This window comes from Lineus longissimus, chromosome 6, assembly GCF_910592395.1.
Source record: "Lineus longissimus chromosome 6, tnLinLong1.2, whole genome shotgun sequence".
Taxonomy (NCBI): Eukaryota; Metazoa; Nemertea; class Pilidiophora; order Heteronemertea; family Lineidae; genus Lineus; species Lineus longissimus.
Window position 1 is genome coordinate 7,941,553 of NC_088313.1, and position 20,863 is coordinate 7,962,415.

General features: G+C 41.2%; 1 protein-coding gene across 1 annotated transcript in view; it reads left to right on the plus strand.

Annotated features, from left to right (window-relative positions):
• The window catches only part of LOC135489001 (lipase maturation factor 1-like), a 48,703-nt gene that overhangs the window by 1,936 nt on the left and 25,904 nt on the right, over positions 1 to 20,863 (plus strand). The window contains exons 2-4 of the mRNA XM_064774063.1: positions 10,610 to 10,919; positions 11,192 to 11,351; positions 11,973 to 12,038. Coding sequence (XP_064630133.1) covers positions 10,610 to 10,919; positions 11,192 to 11,351; positions 11,973 to 12,038 — 536 coding nt within the window. The remainder of the gene's footprint in view (positions 1 to 10,609; positions 10,920 to 11,191; positions 11,352 to 11,972; positions 12,039 to 20,863) is intronic.

Sequence of the window (20,863 nt, forward strand, 5' to 3'; positions counted from 1 at the left end):
TAATCGAGGGCTAGCTCTGGCTAACACAGCACCCATAAACAATAGACCACCAACTTGACCCCAGCTCCTTACTGCGGGAAAACCCAAGTCCAGCAACCGAAAGTACCAAAAATACATTTTTGTTTACATTTGAACTGCACACATACGTTTGTTTACAATTTCTTTCCCCGCGAAATCTCGAACATCAGGTGACCTGCAATCGTGGATTGAAAATAACATTAACCTTAGTTCAGCAGGTCAACAGGTACAGGCTGTTCCAATCATCCCCCTACAGCCAGCTGTTCAACAGGTAATGTTAGCCACCCCACAGGGAGTGCAGGTAATTGATTAAGCCCCTGCATAACTAAACAGCAATGACTTGGCTTCTGTGAGTGGTAAGGAGAATTGACAGTGTCCGATTAAAAATCCCTCATTACTGCTCCGCTGAAGTAAATTTCCGAAAATAAACATAACGTTGCATCAGGATAACATATCACCTGCAAACGTGCAAAATTTCGAGACGAAATACTACCCCCAAATGGCACTTTATCGAGCCGCCTTATAGTATTATGATATAGATCATATACAGCTTCAAATCACAGCGTCAAATCACGTTTTCACTCCTTGCCGGTGGGCCCAACGAACCACGTGGACACCATGTTGTCATTCTCAGGTCTCATTAGGGAGTTTTTTTTGTTATTCATGCGCGGCCAAGCCCTAACCGTAGTTCCTAAAATCACTGATTTCTTGGTCCTCACAGTATGTCAGCGTTGATTCAGCAGTTGTTTTGGCAAAGACATGTTTTTTTGGAGTTTCTGAAACCGAGAGCGCTACTCAATAGGCGACTAACAAGAAACTACGCATTTATACTGTTGTTGCCGACGTATGTGTACACTGAACTTGGGATGTGCGTCGGCCCCGTGTTGAAATGCCGTCCAGTGCCAGTTGGTGCGTTTTTCGCTGATTTGTGCAAAATTCAACATATCTCAAAAGTTCAATGGTTGACCCTCGATTTTTTTTGATTTTTGTATAGCGTAAGCAACTGTCTTTCATGGGAGAATGGTCTCTGTAAGAATTATTCAGGAAGAAATGTATAATATTTGGGGTTTTTCGTGATTGTCAGGCCCAATTGGCAATATTGCCATTTGGGATGGTGAACAGAGCTAGGAGCAAATGCGACGCTAATGATTTATTTAAAGAAATAAAATGCCCAATTTAACATCCTGCAGAATCAGGGGAATCGGGCGTTTCCAGTGATATACGACACAAATGGGTTGTCCTCATGCATTCACTTTGGAAACGCATTTTAAAATAGATGTTACGTCCTGTTAATGTGGCACGTCATCATCGCGTACATTTGGGAAAAACTCCCTAACGAGACCTCAGCTGGTTCTTGCTCATAACAATAGACTGGTTCTTGTCTTAATATCTACTGTGGATGCATTAGGAAAGGACAAGAACCAGTCTAGGTCTGGCAGAGCTGGTCTGGCATTCGCACTTTCGATTCGAATGATCAAGCCGACGAAGCTAATTTCAATTCAATCATGTCGAATTTTGATTTAAAAAAAATATTTTTGATCTTTTAAGTTACTGTCGGATGTCGGAGCTCAAAAAAAAAATCGCTTTGTAAAATCGGTATTGTTCGAATCGGCGGATCCGAGACTGGCTAGATATAAAATTTTATTTTTTTTTCTTATTTCGGACATCGGGAGGTCGGCGGATCCGAGCACCAACAAATAAAAAAAGTCTCGCCTTATCAGTGCAGTGCCCTAGTGGTCATCCTAATTTGCGTCCAGTGGCGACCAGTGGCGTCCAACGCGAAATAATTGGGTGTATGTGGTTAAAAATGTTTGGAACGAGTTTACAATCCCCGATCACACCCCAAAAAAAGGTCATCGGTTGACTAACGAAGCACCACTGTTCAATGGATTTATAGTTGGAATGCGATCAAACTACGTCATTTCCGATCGGGGATCGTAAATTTTAACCAAATGTTTTGATGCTCCTAAAACACTTTCAATAAGCAAGATTTAGAAGTTTGGTGGAGTTTGCAAACCTAGTTGGCTCACCGTTAGGGGAGTCTATACGAAAGCCCTGTGTCCGTCGTCGTCGTCCGTATCCTGTGTGGCACATTTCTTAACCGCTTGTGCTATGAACTTGAAACTTTGTACACATGACCTCCTAGGTCAGAGGTACTCTGACACTGAATTTTGGTCCGGTCTGGTTCATGACTTGGCCACCAGGGGGCCAAAACTGAAAACATAAAAAGGGTGATATGTCTCCTATTATGATCCGTTTTCATTAAAACTTTTATGGTAGGTACTCCTAGCAAGGATACATCACATATCATATGGGTTTTTGTACTTTTCAAGGTCACACTCACAGAGGTCAAATGGCGTAAATTGGACGTAAGGATGTAATTGTAACTATGGCACGTTTCTAAACTGCAATGACTATTGATCCCAAATTTTCTAAACATGTACCCCTTAGTCAGGTGATCTCAGGGACAGAAGTTCGGTCCAATATGATTCACCAATTGACCACCAGGGGGCAAAATCCAAAAACCTCAAAAATTTGATTATTCCTTAACTTCTTGCCCGATTGCCACCAATTTGATATCATGGGTACATCTAACCACCATACAGTACATGTCACACAGGTTTTTAATTTGACTTACTTTTCAAGGTCACAGAGGTCAAATGGCGTAAATTGGCCGTCAGGCCGTAACTATGGCACGTTTCTTAACCGCAATGACTATTGATCACAAATTAAGTACATATGTACCCATTGGTCAGGTGATCTCAGGTACCGAAGTTTGGTTCGATCTGATTTGCTGTTTGGCCTCCAGGAAGGGGGCCAAATCCAAAATTCTTCGAAATGCTATTATTCCTTAATTACTTGCCCAATTGGCACCAATTTTATATCATAGGTACATCTAATTCTAACAACCATTCAATTTGTCACCCGGGTCTTTTTTGATTTGACCTACTTTTCAAGGTCACATAGGTCAAATGTACTGTAAATTGGCCATTTTGGGGAAACTGTAATTGGTTGGACCTACATCAAACCTAACACTACATGACACAATACCATACTCTTCATCCATCTTTCCTCCACATGAGCTGAGCACAATGGCCCTGGTTTTTGAATAATCATCACCAGAAAACGATCTTAGTATGCGTCCAGCAAAAGTACTGGACGCCATGTTTGTTTTAGCTGCCGTTCCTTGGGTTTATAGAAAAAGCGGAATCAGGATCTGGCATCAGGTTGGCACATGGAGCACGGGGACGCATGCATGATAAAATGCGTGTCTCAATAAACTTGGTTGAATTCTCGAGGTTGAATTTAAATTTAAATTATTGAGGATATCATCACCACTTAGTGTCATCGCACCTCTGACTCCTCCTAATTGCAATTAGGAGATCAATAGAACAGTACAATTAAACTGATGATATCATCACCACTTAGTATCATCGCACAAAGTTTATGAAAACTCATTGACTTCATTAATGACATTATAAATGCCTTTCTTAACGATTAAAGTTTATTTATAAAACTAACATGTTTTTGTTTTGTTCTCTCAAGTTGCAAGGATTATAAAACATGATTTTAGTCGGCGTATTTCTTATCTTTTTTAAAGCGGATTTCATAAAGAATTCCCTGGAATTCATGTGCGGCCCTTTGCATATACCGACACTATTTAAATTTAAAACTGCTTTCTCTGTATCTGTGCGTTTTATCCCGTGCGGCATTAAAAAATCATTACTGGGAGCCGCCTCTGTTACAGGCTGTGTTACAAAGTGTATCAAAGACTTTTGATACTGCAATGACCCATTGAAAAGGTAAAAAAAATATTATGCCTATACCATGGTTATTCTTATTATTCACAGAAATAATACAAGTCGACAATTTGCTTGCTCCCCTCCGATCGACGAAGTGTGCGCGGTATACATTTACTAGTATGTCACGATTTCGTGATTTATTGGCGCTAAAAAATATTTTATGGTGCACTTTTCATCAAAGTATAAATTTACACGTTATCATTTTCTCATAATGTTTAAGGTGAATATTTGACATATCAAACATGTCAAAACACAACACTAGTTAGCTAATTCTGAAAACAATGGTTACTGAGGGTTTAACTCTTTCACTATAAGGTCATTGGTTTATTAATCAAGTATGTTCAGACAAGTTGGAGACGCTTGATTGGCAAGTGTAATTAGTATAAGTCTTTCAATCAGAAGCATGTTTGATTTGTCAAAGTTTGTGTTATGTCTCCTTGGTGATTTTGTGTTGTTATAGTTTTCATGGTAAATCAAAGATTGTATATGGTCATTCAGGTCTTGGACTCCAGCCTGTGAACACCAGATTTGGACTCGCCAATCTGTGACTGTAGCTATCCATTATATAAATGCTGTATTTTTAAGAATTTGGAATATACAAGAAGAAAGGATCTCCATCTTCAAGTTGTTTTGTCAGAACCTGATTATTCCCCCCATAATAAATAACCCGGCATTGGTTCATTAACTTTATTCAGACGGGTAATGAGTACGCGGGAAAATAAAGCTGGTTATGGCTCCATCAATAAATAATAGTTTCCGTTCGTCGACGTCAATTAAACCCGGCAGGACTAGAGCAGGCCTATTTTGGTAGAGATTCGATACAATTGAGGGCCTGTGTTTTATATCGTTTTGGCAGAAACGATATAATATCGGCATCACAAAATGTATTATTTTCAGAAAATCGGAATCTATGAGAGACTGGCGGTCGGAAAAAAAAAATCTGCAGGTCGATTTCAAGGCGGCGGGCGGCATAAATATAGAAATAAATATTCATTTATTTCTATTTGGTGTACAGTGGAACCTCCTTTAGCGGACACCTCTCTGTCAAGGACAACCTCTCTATAAAGGACACTAGTTTTGGTCCCAAATGGGTTGTTTCCAATCAATTTTACCTCTCTAATCAGGACACCTCTCTATTAAGGACAGCATTTGTCAGTCCCAAGGGTGTCCTTAATAGAGAGGTTCTACTGTATTTTGCAGAGCGGCGAGCTCGAGGACAGGCTGAGAATAAATATTAGTTTTTATTTTTAAGTTTTCCGAGCGGCAGGGCCCCCGAGGACCTTAAATCTGTTCTAGTCTTATATCCTTCTGATGACGTTCACGGCTCAGTACCGGGCAGGGCATTGGCCTTATCTAGCTTTTTGGTCTGGTAAGGAATAGGAGAGCTAAATACGACTCTGCTTACTTACCTAGGCCCTACTTGAAATAGCCCTAGGCTGAATTCCTAAAAGCAGCAGGAATCGCATCTTTATTGGGTTTGAAGCAAGTGTTAGTAGCGTAAATCACAAACAGAGACATCGTAAGTGACAGTGACTCATTCACTCATAATTCCCAACTCTACAGATGAATTCCTCTATAATTTAAATTTAAATTCAACCTCGAGAATTCAACCAAGTTTATTGAGACACGCATTTTATCATGCATGCGTCCCCGTGCTCCATGTGCCAACCTGATGCCAGATTCCGATTCCGCTTTTTGGCTCACCGTTAGGGGAGTCTATATAATACTGCTGTGTCCGTCGTCGGCGTCGTCGTATCCTAACAGTGGCACGTTTCTTAACTGCTGGGGCTATGAACTTGAAACTTGGTACACAGAATGCCCTAGGTCCGCTGACCCCTGACACTGATTTTCGGTCCGATCTGATTCTCAGTTTGGCCTCCAGGGGGCCAAATGTGGATATCTAAAAAGTGTGATATATCGCTTATTAGTGACGTGTTTTTGATAAAATTTTTGTTGTAAGTACTCATAGCAAGGATACATCACATATCATACGGGTTTTTAATTTGACCTTCTTTTCAAATTCAAGGTCACAGAGGTCATATGGCGTAAATTGGCCATTGGAGTGTAAACTATGGCAGGTTTCTTAACCACTATAGCTATGAACTTGAAACTTGGTACATATAACCCCCTATATCACATAACCTCTGGTGCTGAATTTCGGTCCGATCTGATTCTCAACTTGGCCACCAGGGGGCCGAATGTCGATATCTAAAAAGTGTGATATCTCGCTTATTAATGACTTGTTTTCGATAAAACTTTTGTGGTATGTACTCATAGCAAAGATACATCTTATATCAGGTAGGTTTTCAATTTGACCTACTTTTAGAGGTCGCAGAGGTCAAATTGCGTAAATTGGCCGTTTGAGTCTAACTATGGCACGTTTCTTAACCGCCAAAGCTATGAACTTGAAACTTGGTACATATAACCACCTATATCAGATAACCTCTGGTGCTGAATTTCGGTCCGACCTGATTCTCAACTTGGCCACCAGGGGGCCGAATGTGGATGTCTTAAAAGTGTGATATCTTGCTTATGACTTGTTTTCTATAAAACTTTTGTCGTAGGTACTCATAGCAAGGATACATCATGTATCGTACTGGTTTTTAATTTGACCTACTTTTCAAGGTCACAGAGGTCAAACGGCAAAAATTGGCTGTTAGAGTGTAACTTTGGCACGTTTCTTTTAAAACGACTAAAGCTATGAACCTGAAACTGGGTATACATGGCCGTATAGGTCAGATAACACATTCCAGTCCAATCTGATTCTCAACTTGGCCACCTTGGGCCCAAATCTGAAAACTTTCAGAATTGTGATTATAGCACCAGTCTGATGAACATGGGACCAGCTAACCCACCATACAGTATTACATGTACTTGCACATGGTTTTTGATTTTACCTCATAAAACTTTTTTATTTGGCTACATACTGTAACACTTTCTGTAACTGGCATGAATTAATTGTCTACTAAACATACTTACGGTGAGCACAATGGCCCTGGCCGTTTCATTAGCTCACCTCTTAGCAGAGGTGAGCTTATCCCATACCGTGGCGTCCGTCGTCCGTCGTCGTCGTCGTCGTCCGTCGTCCCTTAGCAGGGCACGTTTCGTAACTGTTAGAGCTATTGAGTTGAAACTTGGTACACATGTACCCTTATGTAATGACACCTTGGAGACCAAGTTTCAGTCCGATTCGTTTCATGGTTTGGCCACCAGGGGGCCAAACGTTAAAAGTGAAAATATGCAATATCTCCCTTAATAGTAGTCGGGAAATTTTGAAAAAAATATGGTAGGTACTTCTAGCAAAGGTGCATCATATATCCTCCGGGTTTTTGATTTGACCTCCTTTTCAAGGTCACAGAGGTCAAATGGTGTAAATTGGCCGTTAGGATGTAACGATGGCACGTTTCTAAACTGCAATGACTATTGATACCAAATTTGGTACACATTTACCCCTTAGTCAGGTGATCTCAGGGACCGAAGTTTGGTCCAATATGATTCACCACTTGACCACCAGGGGGCAAAATCCAAAAACCTTAAAAATGTGATTATTCCTTAACTTCTTGCCCGATTGCCACCAATTTGATATCATGGGTACATCTAACCACCATACAGTATATGTCACACAGGTTTTTAATTTGACCTTCTTGTCAAGGTCACAGAGGTCATATGACGTAAATTCGCCGTCGGGACGTAACTATGGCACGTTTCTTAACTGCAATGACTATTGGTCACAAATTAAGTACACATGTACCCCTTGGTCAGGTGATCTCAGGTACCGAAGTTTGGTGCGATCTGATTTGCCGTTTGGCCTCCAGGGAGGGGGCCAAATCCTAAATTCATCAAAATGCCATTATTCCTAGTAATGACTTGCCCGATTGGCACCAATTTTATATCATAGGTACATCTAATTCCAACAACCATTCAATGTATCACCCGGGTCTTCTTTGATTTGACCTACTTTTCAAGGTCACAGAGGTCGAATGTACTGTAAATTGGCCATTTTGGGGAAATTGTAATTGCTTGGACCTACATCAAACCTAACACTACATGACACAATACCATGCTCTTTATCCATCTTTCCTCCACATGAGGTGAGCACAATGGCCCTGGCCATTTCATTCATTCTATAAACCCAAGGAACGGCAGCTAAAACAAACATGGCATCCAGTTCTTTTGCTGGACGCATACTAAGGTCGTTTTCTGGTGATGATTATTCAAAAACTAGGTTTGCAAACTCCATCAAACTTCTAAATCTTGTTTATTGAAAGTGTTTTAGGAGCTTGAAAACATTTTCAACCATATACATCCTATTATTTCGCGTTGGACGCCACTGGTCGCCACTGGACGCAAAATAGGATGACCCGTGCCTCAGTAAGCGCCTTTAGCCTAGGTTATTTTTACTTAGAAAAAACATTTTCAATAATTTTTTTCAAAATTCCCTCCTACAAATTGTGCGGAATACATCAAGCCTCTTTGTCACCAATTTTCAGCAAAATCGGAGTAAAAGTGTAGGCGGTGAATCGATTTGTTTCAGCTCAACGGCTTTGGCCGATCGGGAATGCTATGCAAAACACCATTCTGTATACGTGACCACGCACACGAAAACATGCCCCAATAAAATCGCTTATTGCACCCAACAAAACCACAGACAATCAAATATCTCACGCGTATCACGTAACTAAGACTCTTATTAGATACATACTTCTGTATCTCTCCGTGTCGTTGTGTTATTATTTCATAATCACAGATGGAAGTTGGGAATTTTCGCTAAATGTCAGCGTGCGATCGCCATTTCCTGACGTGTTTACAACTTGTCAGAGGCGGAGCGGAACTCAAAAATTAGCATCCGGAGTATGTATATTCAAGCTGACGGCACCGCCTTATTCTTTCTACAATTGAATGTTAATGGTTGTAAATCAGCTGGCGTGACCTATACATGTTCCAGACTCCATGTCACGTGGTTAGCCCGTCTGCTGTGTCCAATTTGCACGCCAAAGAAATCACAACAAATTCAAATCTCAGGCTGCTTGTTGATTGGCTGCAGACTGAGTGAACAGGCAATATCCAAATCGCCTGCCGCGAAGTGTGTAGCCCTTCGCAAAATAGTGCAGACAAACATTATCAAAAAAGGGTATTAATTGACCGAATATGACGGATCTTTTTAATGGAATCTCAATTTCTAAACATTTTGAAATTTTCTATCGAGAGAAAATGCGATATTTTTGCTGAATTAAGTATTACAATTTTCTTGTAATAGTGATTAAACATTTAGGGCGAGGGTAATCATTGGAGCATAGTAAAATGTGGAATGATAAGCCTGGCACGGCGGGGTGTGCTGTGTCCAGGAAATGGCCGTAAATCATAAATGGGTTGTTCTAGGGCCGGGTTTCTCTAGCGGACTGATATCCGAGTTCGTCACAATAAGCGATGATATAGGTCTGTATGTGCACTAGAAAAAGATGCGTGTCAAAGTGTCGAAATATGTAATGAATGATGTTGTGGTATCTTAGAGTCCTAGCCAAGACGACGACCCATATTCGCCTTATGGCTTGTCTCTTTAGCAGTAACTCAACTGCATCATCGGAATAGCTGGTGTAGAAATGTAAAATGTCGCCCCCCCTGGAAAGGTGGGGGGGGGGAACTCTCTACATTCTGAACGAGTAACACCTAGACATTTCATATTTGGTGTGCACGTGTATGGGGTGAATATCAAGGCCAAGTTCGATAATGGCTGATTTCGCAATCAAGATGGCCGACTGGCGGCCATTTTGTTGTAAAAGTTGGAAATGCCTCGTGACCTCTCCACATTCTGAACGAGTTCACCTAGACATTTTATATTTAGTGTGCACGTGTATGGGATGAATATCAAGGCCAAGTTCGATAATGGCTGATTTCGCACTCAAGATGGTTAACTGGTGGCCATTTTGTTGTAAAACTTGGAAATGCCTTGTGACCAGCAGATACCTCTTGCCGGAAATGCCTCTCGCCGGCAGATACATCGCCGTTACACGAGTTGTATGGAGCCTATAGGGAAAGAAGATCAATGATTCAATGGGGATGCGATTAGATTGACGAAAGGGGTGGGAAGTGATACTGTCACTCACCTTGAATATATTTCCGAAAGTCGTTCAAGACCCTCCCCTTGATGCATCTTGTCCTTTCTATAATTTTTATATGCTGTCTACATTGCCTACAATGTAGCAATGTAAATGTGTCCCCATCGGATGCTAACTTATATCCGAAATGGGAATGATCGTTCGGCCAACTTAAAAATATTTTCAGCCTCATGACCAGATGACGCCGAGCAGATGAATTTTCCTTCCCGGAGCGCATGGGCAAAAGAACTAAGACACAACTGTACTTCCTGAAGTTTATTGATTTCGTGAACAATACTAGAACATAAGCAGATAAGATTAAGCCAAATAAATTTCTGACGGGCGTGGTTTGGTAGCGTCTTGAGAATCGTTAACGGGCGTGATATGCACTTGCGCTTGACAAGTTTTCCTCGGGCGCGATGTTTGGCGCGCTAGTAGAATCACTGTTGGAATGTCGCCCGATTGATTCCGATTAGTAAATTAGCGGTTTTCGGGAATCTCCAATGAATCGCATAGAATTGTCGTCTGCTGTTTTGGCTCGGGCTATAGTAGCTTTTGCTTATGGGCGAGGGCAAATTTGGATTCTTTGACCCCTGCTGACCTTGACCTTGCGGATGACCCGAAGTCTAGTTATAGATGATGTCGTTGTCCATTGGAAGGCAATTTGTAATTTTGAAAATTGATTGTTTTCAGTCGTTGCATTTCTTGTTGCCTTGCATCAAAACAAGCAACTCATTGGAGAAGATGGCCTCCTCCCTGCGAAGGACTTCTTGGACAAGATCAAGAAACACAGCAAAGAAGACATGCGAGAGATGCTGACGCACATTCCTTCGGTGATATGGTTCCTCGACTATGAAAACAACCTGAACTATATATTAGATGGATTAGCTTATCTCGGTATGGTCATCTCCGGGTTTGTGGTGCTGGGTGGTTGTGCTAATATCATCATGATGTTGCTGTTGTGGGTCGTGTATCATTCCCTGGTCAATGTTGGACAGCGTTGGTAAGTTTTTGTTTAAAAAAAAGCTATTTTTATTACTTGGTTTTAGTTAGTGTCACTTTAATCTTGGCTTCCCACATGTGGTCGTCTCAGTTTACCCCTAGAATTTCTAGGATGTGGTCCTAAAAAATGGGTTATATTGGCCCTTAAAAGTCCTTAAAAGGTCCTTAGAAAACCTCTCAATAAGAGTGGGAACTCTGAAAGCTTTCTTCCAGGGCCATCCGGCGTAGATCTAGGTCACTTTTCGAGTCACTTCTACTTTTGTAATATTTCAGGTATGGCTTCGGCTGGGAATCTCAACTTCTTGAGACAGGATTCCTAGCAGCATTCTTCTGTCCTCTGCTGACTGTCAAGAAGCTACCACGGAGGACACCGACCCCGTTTGTTAATATCTGGGGATTTAGGTGGTTGATTTTCCGGATCATGATTGGTGCGGTAGGTTCAAACTCCAGGCATAAAAATTTGTTTTAAAAGGGTGATCAGTATTTGCTGATAAATAGCTTATTTTCGCTTGTTACTTCTACCTAGTTTGAGAAAAAGGGCACGTGTCTAATTGAAATTTAATGAAGAAAAAATTGGCTTCGTGAAGCAAGAAATAAGACGGGCACCAAGGGTATTTTAGATCTACCTTAATTTGCTTTAATTTTGAATTCTAAAAAATACTCCATCCTTGCCAATTGCTGCAGAGTGTAAAACAGAATACACAAATGGCTAATTTTGCTTTCAACTTGGCTTTGTTTCGAATTGAACTTCTATTCATCTTCAGTGGAGAAAAATACCATTCGTGCAAAGAATAAACACTTTTCTGATTGTCAATGTCACCCTTCGGGTTTTACAGCACATGTTGCTCTGAGCTTGGCAGGTTGAGACGGACTTGTGGTTGACTTCACTGTTGTCTGCCTTTTGTGAAATCTGAGTACATCAATCGCTTCCATTATCTCCAGGTGTCATGTAGGCTCATCTTCTGTGCAACGTGCTAGGTCACAAATGCCGCTTACATGCAGTTCGGGGCCTATCTATCTATAGGATGAACAGTATTGTTTATTTTCCATTCAGGGCTTGATCAAGATTAGAGGAGACAAGTGCTGGCGGGATTTGACCTGCATGAACTATCACTATGAGGTAACTTCTGCTCTTGTTCTGTTCTGCGATTTGACCTAATTTATAAATTAAAAAAAATCCTCAAAAAACCCCTAACTTTTGCCTCTTGCCTCTTGCCTCTTGCCTCCGTTAGCAGGGCATGTTTCGTAACTGTTAGAGCTATTGAGTTGAAACTTGGAACACATGTACCCTTATGTAATGACACATTGGAGACCAAGTTTCGGTCCGATTCGTTTCATGGTTTGGCCACCAGGGGGCCAAACGTTAAAAGTGAAAATATGCAATATCTCCCTTAATAGTCGTCGGGAAATTTTGAAAAAAAAATATGGTAGGTACTTCTAGCAAAGGTGCATCATATATCCTCCGGGTTTTTGATTTGACCTCCTTTTCAAGGTCACAGAGGTCAAAGTTTGCTGATTCACTGAACAGTAGCATGTTTCCTATCTATTTTAGCTAGAAGGTTTTAAACCAGTGTGGACATGTATCTGGGGATTCTCTATTCCACCCCTAAAATTTCGGCCGTTCGGACATCAAATATTATGGCCGCCAGGCAGCCATCTTGAAAAATAAACACAGTACTATTACTCCGAAACGAATGATCGGATTGCAACCAAATTTGATCTGGATGTATATCTATGTACTCTCTACTAAATCCTTGATTTTTTATCAAATGGGATACCCAATATGGGTGCCAGGCGGGCATCTTGAAAAATTCTTAGTTTGGCCACCCGGGGGCCAAATTTAATGTCCAAAGTTAAAATGTTTGATTGCTCGTTTAATAGTTGTCTGATTTTCATAACATTTTTATGGTAGGTACTCCTAGCAAGGATACATTTCATAAATGTGGGTTTTTGATTTGACCTACTTCTCAAGGTCACAGAGGTCAAAGTTTTCCTATGGCACCGCCATTTTACAGTGACGGCACGTTTTGTCACTGCTTTAGCTACAGATCCCTAACTTGGTACGAATGTACCCCTATACTCTTAGACTAAACTGCAGTCTTTTTCTGATTCTCAGTTTGGCCAGCAGGGCCCCAAATGTTAATAGTGGTCTCCCTTAAGGGTGCCTTGAAATGCTGCTAAGTGGCATTATTTTATCTCTCATGTAATTTCATTGTAAAACATTACTTCATTTCTTTCATACATTTAAAACCATGCTAATGCTTCATCCATCTTCCCTTCACAAGAGGTGAGCACAATGGCCCTGGCCATTTTTATTAGCTCACCTCTTAGCAGAGGTGAGCTTATCCCATACCGTGGCGTCTGTCGTCCGTCGTCGTCGTCGTCGTCGTCCGTCGTCCGTTAGCAGGGCACGTTTCGTAACTGTTAGAAATATTGAGTTGAAACTTAGTACACATGTACCCTTATGTAATGACACCTTGGAGACCAAGGTTCGGTCCGATTCGTTTCATGGTTTGGCCACCAGGGGGCCAAACGTTAAAAGTGAAAATATGCAATATCTCCCTTAATAGTAGTCGGGAAATTTTGAAAAAAATATGGTAGGTACTTCTAGCAAAGGTGCATCATATATTCTCCGGGTTTTTGATTTGACCTCCTTTTCAAGGTCACACAGGTCAAAGTTTGCTGATTCACTGAACAGTAGCATGTTTCCTATCTATTTTAGCTAGAAGGTTTTAACCAGTGTGGACATGTATCTGGGGATTCTCTATTCCACCCCTAAAATTTCGGCCGTTCGGACATCAAATATGGCCGCCAGGCAGCCATCTTGAAAAATAAACACAGTACTATTACTCCGAAACTAATGATCGGATTGCAACCAAATTTGATCTGGATGTATATCTATGTACTCTCTACTAAATCCTTGATTTTTTACCAAATGTGATAGCCAATATGGGTGCCAGGCGGGCATCTTGAAAAATTCTTAGTTTGGCCACCCGGGGGCCAAATTTAATGTCCAAAGTTAAAATGTTTGATTGCTCGTTTAATAGTGGTCTGATTTTCATAACATTTTTATGGTAGGTACTCCTAGCAAGGATATATTTCATAAATGTGGGTTTTTGATTTGACCTTCTTCTCAAGGTCACAGAGGTCAAAGTTTTCCTATGGCACCGCCATTTTACAATGACGGCACGTTTTGTCACTGCTTTAGCTACAGATCCCTAACTTGGTACGAATGTACCCCAACCATGCTAATGCTTCATCCATCTTCCCTTCACAAGAGGTGAGCACAATGGCCCTGGCCATTTCATTAAGCTATTAAAAGTTTCAAAAGCCCTGAGTAGCTGGCTTAATCTTCAAAAAAAGAAGTATGTGTTGATTTCAAAATTCCCACACTTTTCCAACGGTGCGCTTCCTTGATGATGTCGGAGAGAATGAGGGAATCCTCGCTAATGAATTGTGGCCTTTTCGATGATTTCTCTAGTTGCTAATTTTGATGATGATGTCACCACTTACAAATTCAGCCGATTTCGATACTTTTGTTGGAGTCGGATAAAGAAAGAACCAGGTAAGTTCAAGTTTGATAATGTTCTAGGATTATGGGTACCATGCAAGGTGATTCTTGACTCTAAGGTGTATGGACTGTTGATTTTCTTGGGCTGGCGGCCGGAAAGAATTTGGCATGGCACCTCTATGAATATTGACTAAAAACGGTTGTTGAACCGATGGGGTATCCTGAACTGTGTTGGTAAAAGTAATAATACGAGATTTAGTTTGTATCAAACTGTTGAATGGGCCAGTGACGGATGTTTCATACGTAAATACAAATCTGGTCATGTTTTTAGCTCACCTGGGTGAGCTTCTGTTGTCACGTCTTGTTCATCGTCAATTGTCTGTTGTCTGTCGTCCGTCAACAATGGTGGCACGTTTGCTCACTGTTGAGTCCAGAAAGTAACTTGGTATGTGGATGTCTTATGGCTTCAGGTGGTCATCTTAAAACTGAGAATAAAGTATTCACGCACAGTGTAAATGTTCATACGAATGTAAGCATACCTGCTGCAATATGAATAATCAAATTGTCATCAGAGGTGTTGAATATTCTTGTCAATGAAGATCCTAGATCATTAGCACCTGATTAAATTAGGATCTGTTATTCTGAATGAATTATATAATTTGGCTTGCGAAATTCAAATTTTTTCTCCTCGTGTTTTTCAGGGACCACATCACAGCAGTCCCAGCATACCCGTCATGCAGTATTGACCTAGAAGAGCTAATGCCCACTCGTAGAACTGGCTAATGACCTTGCACCGTCCCATAACTATTCAACATCAGTGCTCACTCGGCGATCAGAAGAAAAAGAAATAGATTCCATCCAGTATTTTATTGATTTTTTTACTGTAATCATGGTAATTACTGGTACGAACCTTAAAATAGTTTGAATTAAGAAAACTGCATGTCGCAGTTGATTGTTGAAAAGATATCATTGAATCTGTAAAGTTTTTGCTGATATTGCAAACGGGTTGTCCCTATGCTGTATGCTGTGATCATGTGGACTGCTTTGTCACAGCATATGAACATCAAAACTGCAGTTACTGATTGCCCCGAGCTTGTGAGCATGCATCTACTGGACTAGTTTGTGACAACCTTCACTTAAACAAACGAAGTGGCTATGTACACAGCATGTCTGTTTGTGGACGCAGCCGAACGAGTTAGTTGCATCCACAGCATAGGCGAATTAACGTACCACGTCATTAATGACATCAGCTGGTGAGAAAAAATGGCGCTGGTGGTGGACAAACTCCCTGCTTTACCTCAATCCACAATCAATGCAAATAAATCGGGCCGTCCGCCATAGCCTATTTTTATGAATGGTCAATAAATTGACAGGCGCAGCCTCGGCAGGTCATCAGGCCCAGCAACTTGACATTTTAATGTTGGCCAATACGAAACTGAGCCATTGTGTCAGTCTGAGACTCAGTCAATTGACGTGGCCTACACACAGGGCAGTGACATACATGTTCGTCTGTTCAATAGCTCCACGCTTCTTGCATGTCTATAGGGACTACATGCATCATGTACATGAACTACATTATGTATGACTGGGACTCCTAGCATGCAGCAAAAAGTCGGAGGCGGAGCTTTAAAATGTGGCTAATGAATATTAATATAAATGCTGCGAATAGAAAAACTACTGTTTGTTGCTCTCACACCATGATGTGTACGGAAGCCTCTCACACCATGATGTGTACGGAAGCACGTTCTGTGAAAGCGACCATACTTTTTCTGTTCCATACACATCATGCTGTGTATATATCTTCTACCAAAAACAAAATGGCTGTGAAGGTCTCGGCTGTATATACTGGTTGCCCCAGGTTGTGACCATGCATCAACTGACTGGTTTGTCACAACCTACACTTCAAAGGAAATTTAAAAAAAAGGCCCTGACCACATTTACTGGTTGTTCCTTGATTGTGACCATGCATCTACTGAACAGATTTGCCTGAACCTGACTTGGGAAGATTACTGTATTTTAAAGAGACAGCGCAAGGTCTTTCGCGAATTTCGGCTTTCCTTATTAATTTTCGCATAAACATGTGCCAAATACCACAAAAACCATGCACCAGAGAAAAAAATTCGATGCGTCACCTATTAGCCCCGTAATTAGCCTTAGAAGATTTACCCAAATTATAGCTCGCGCCAAATATTATAATGAGGTCAGTGTCGTCAACCCGGGATTCCGCCGGCATCAAAACACAGCGTAGTACAGAAAGACAGCAATGGATCTCCAGGAGAGCGATGAAAGTTCGTGGATTTCGGCGTCATCTGATGATGAAATTTCTAAATCATCGGAGGATAGTTTCTCCATACGCCCTCTGAACGATGAGGGGGATGAAGAGTTTACTTCAGGGGCAGAAAGCGTGGAAATTTTAGATGTTTTGGAGCCGCATGTGTACGACCCGGACGCAGATGAATCGGGGGAAGAGTCTGAGGAGTCGGCGGACCAATTTGATGATTGGAGGAGACTTTGTACTCCAGTGACCATATCCGACTGGTATGTTATATATATCAATCAGTTCTACAAGATGTCACTGAACATGAAAATATAACCCCTCCACTTTTTCTAATTTAGCGATCCAAACCGAGCTCACCGCTCCTACACTATCACACTACTTAGTGACTACACTTCTTATACACATGCATTGATGCAACAGTGTACGATACCCATAGTGATCTCTTGGCACCAGTCCAATCGTTAGAAAGTGTGCTATTAACCCGCCAATGTCTTATGTAAGATATGGTATATTGATCATGAGATGGTTCATGTCAGGTCCTTTCTCTTTTTCACTTCAGGTGCAAGTGTGGTCCGAACTGCCAAACCATGCCCAAGGAGAAAGAGTGCAGGTGCTGTCGGGAGTATGGCCAGACAGTTCATAAGATGGAGGAGGCAGAAGATGTGACGGGGGTCCTACCAGCCTGCATCACCGAGCATCCTGGGTTTTACTCTGTCTGCCTCGACCCATGGAACCTCCAGAACGCATGGAGTTTTTACAGGCAGCAGTACGGGGGGAAGGCTGTCGAGGGACCCAGCCATGTAAAGTATAGACATGTTGCCTACCGACAACTTATCAGATGGTGTTGGGGCCCTGTGGGAAAGGACAACCGTATCGTTTTGCCTGCCTGCGCAGTGGCCTGCATCAGAGCCCACCACCCCCCGCCAGATGAGGAGGGTTACGTTTTTAAGGGGTTCAAGAGGAGTGCCAATGAAAAATTACCAACATTAAGGGACTAATCTTTATTATCATTTATTTTTGTTGGTTTAGGATGTTCTACACTAGTGTGATGTGAATAAAATGAGAACCGGTATATCTATTTGTATGTACACTCTGTTTCATTTAGTTTCCTTTACTACAACTAAAAACGTCATGTAGTGGCCACATCTGGGATGGCAAATTGCAATCAAAGCGGTAAGATGTGTCTAGGGAAACACGAGAAACTGATTTGACGGAGATATTCATAATTTGTTGAAACGTGACTGATGCCCTGCTGCTATTGCCTCTTCTTTTGGAAGCCTGTTTTCAAATGAGGAGGTGAGTGATGGCGGGATCTCTGGCGTCGGGTTCTCAAGCAGATTTGCCTCTCTATAACCCTTGTCTTGGGCAAGCTTCATCACTTCCTCGAAGCAATCGGCCACGTAATCTGCAAGTGAAGACCGAAAAATCTTTAGGAAACGGTACTTATAAAACGATGTAATGATAAATAGGTTACCGATTCATATAAATGAACTTGATTTACATTCTATGCTACCGGCTTACCATATGTGCAATTGGTGAGAATCTTTTTTACTGTGTAGCTGCCCTTCTTGTACTTTGGGTATACAACATTGTACCGGGCAGCACCATCATTCGTTGTTGCTTTGGCCCTTCCAGCATTCTCGTTGTAATGCAGTGCTGCCAGGTACACCCTGAAAAAACAACGTCATTCATGTCACCGAATTGTACTACATTATTTCATTCTCAATTCACTGAATTGCGCATAGGTCTTCTCGATCACAACATGTAAATGATGAGAATTATGATGAAGTATGTTCCGCTACATTCGCCACATTCCGCCTCCCCTTCCGATCACACTCGTATTGTATTGTTACCTGGTAGTCATTGTCTCGAAGGCAAACGCGAACATTTTGGGGGCGAACTGATTGATGAGCATGTGGAAGTTTTCCACTCCGCTGGTCTGGCCCAAAGTTGACATTTTCCTTATGTCGTTGATGAGACGTGTGCCGGTTAGTTTTTCTTCAAGCTCAACGGCGGCCGCAGATCCTGCAAACAAATACGAAAAATATCATTCAGTAGAAAAATCAGATCTACTGGAGGAAACCGACACATAGTATAACCCGACCATTTTCATTGACGAAACCAAAAAATGACTGAGAGATAATTATCACACCTCGTTTTAGATAGTTCTTCTTCCGGCGTATTGGCAATTTTGCTCGATACAAAGATTGTGCCAAGTGTGTGTCTGACCTAGTTACTTCAGCTAAGAAGACATTTCATGAAAATGTATGTAAGTCTCTTGATACCAGTTCGTCCAGCAGCAAAAACTATTGGCATATTATTAAGCAACTGCTCGGTAAAAAGTTTGCCTCTGGTATCCCATGTATTGTTCACAATGATAATATGTATGTTTCCCAGCAGGAAAAGTGCCAGCTATTCTTGGAACAGTTTATGGTCAAATTTCATCATGACCACAATGAGGTCTTGTCCCCAGTTTTCCCTGCAAGGACAATGGCATCAATTAGTGACCTGAGGACCACTGAACTCGAGGTCAGAAAACTTCTATTGGACTTGGACGTCTCAAAACAAGGCGGCGTCGATGGTGTAACAAATAAAATGCTCAAACTTGTAGCTTCTTCTCTTGCAAAACCACTGTCTGAGTTATTTAATGTCCTCCTACAGCATGGCAGTTTTCCTGATTGTTGGAAATTAGGCATCATAGTGCCGATCTATAAGAATAAAGGGAGTAAGTCATGTCCTTCTAATTACCGTCCTGTTACCCTGCTAAATTCCATGTCTAAGTTGTTTGAAAAGGTTGTGTACTCATCGATGTATGATCATTTGCAGCTCAATGAGCTTTTATTCAAACGTCAATCTGGCTTTCTTCCTGGTCATAGTACTGATAAGCAGCTTCTAAGTATTGTAAATATGATTCTTTCAAATTCTGAAAATGGTATGGAAACTAGAGGGGTTTTTCTTGATATTGCGGGGGCCTTCGATGCTGTTCCGCATTTTCTTCTTCAAAAGCTTAAGGCCTATGGTATAAGGGGAAAACTTCTTGAACTGCTCAGGTCGTATCTTTCAAACCGCAAGGTTAAGGTAAAGATCGAAAGCTCTTCTTCGGATCTGAGCCCGACAGGTTATATAAATAGTGGTGTTCCACAGGGTTCTATACTTGGCCCGCTCCTCTTCTTATTGTATATTAATGATCTTAGTGATGTTGTTAAAAATTGTATCTTGTATCTTTATGCTGATGACAGTTCTTTATTTTTCCCGGCCTTGCCAAATTCCATTGACGAAACCCATACTCTTATTCAAAATGACCTTCACAATTTGTCAGTTTGGTCGGATGTGTGGAAACTTGATTTTAAAGCGTCAAAAAGCAAAGAGGTCATATTTCACTCTCCTCGTAAAACTATCAATAACCATCCACCTCTGTCTTTGGGTACGGCAGTTATTCCCAGGGGCGCATTCCATAAGCACCTTGGTGTTACACTTGATGAGTGTTTGACTTTTAGCATGCATATCAACAATATTGTAGTGAAATGTAACAACATGTTAAATCCACTGAATGCTTTGAAGTTTACGGTTCAATCAAGGCATCTTGAACGCATGTATCTATCATTTATATTACCTCATCTTGAATATGGATCTATTATATTTGACTTTACCAATCAGGGTCTACTTTCTCAATTAGATAAAATCCACTATAGGGGTGCCATTATAGTCAGTGGTTGTATTCATGGGACTAACACCCAAAAGGTTTTAAAATGTTTGGATTGGATGACACTTTCTGCTCGGCGTAGGGAAAAAAGATTGGTGCTTATGTATGAGGTACAACACAATTTGGTACCATGTTATGTCAATGAAATCTTTGACATTTATCGTAATCGGGCGCCTCCTGGCCGTTTAAGGACCCAGCGAGACTATGTACTTCCCCCTAGATCATCTGCAAGATTTAGCAAGTCAACTGTGCCATGTGTAATTAGAGCTTGGGAGTCTGTGCCTGTCAATATAAAAAACTGCTTCTCAAGAAACTCATTTAAATACAATATCCGAATTTCTCTGAGAGGTAAACATAACCTTCTTACTTCTACAAAATTGGCTCTTACTCGTAAAAATGAACTTTCACTCAATAGGACAAGGTGTGACTTAGTTTTTCGGTGTCACTTTTATT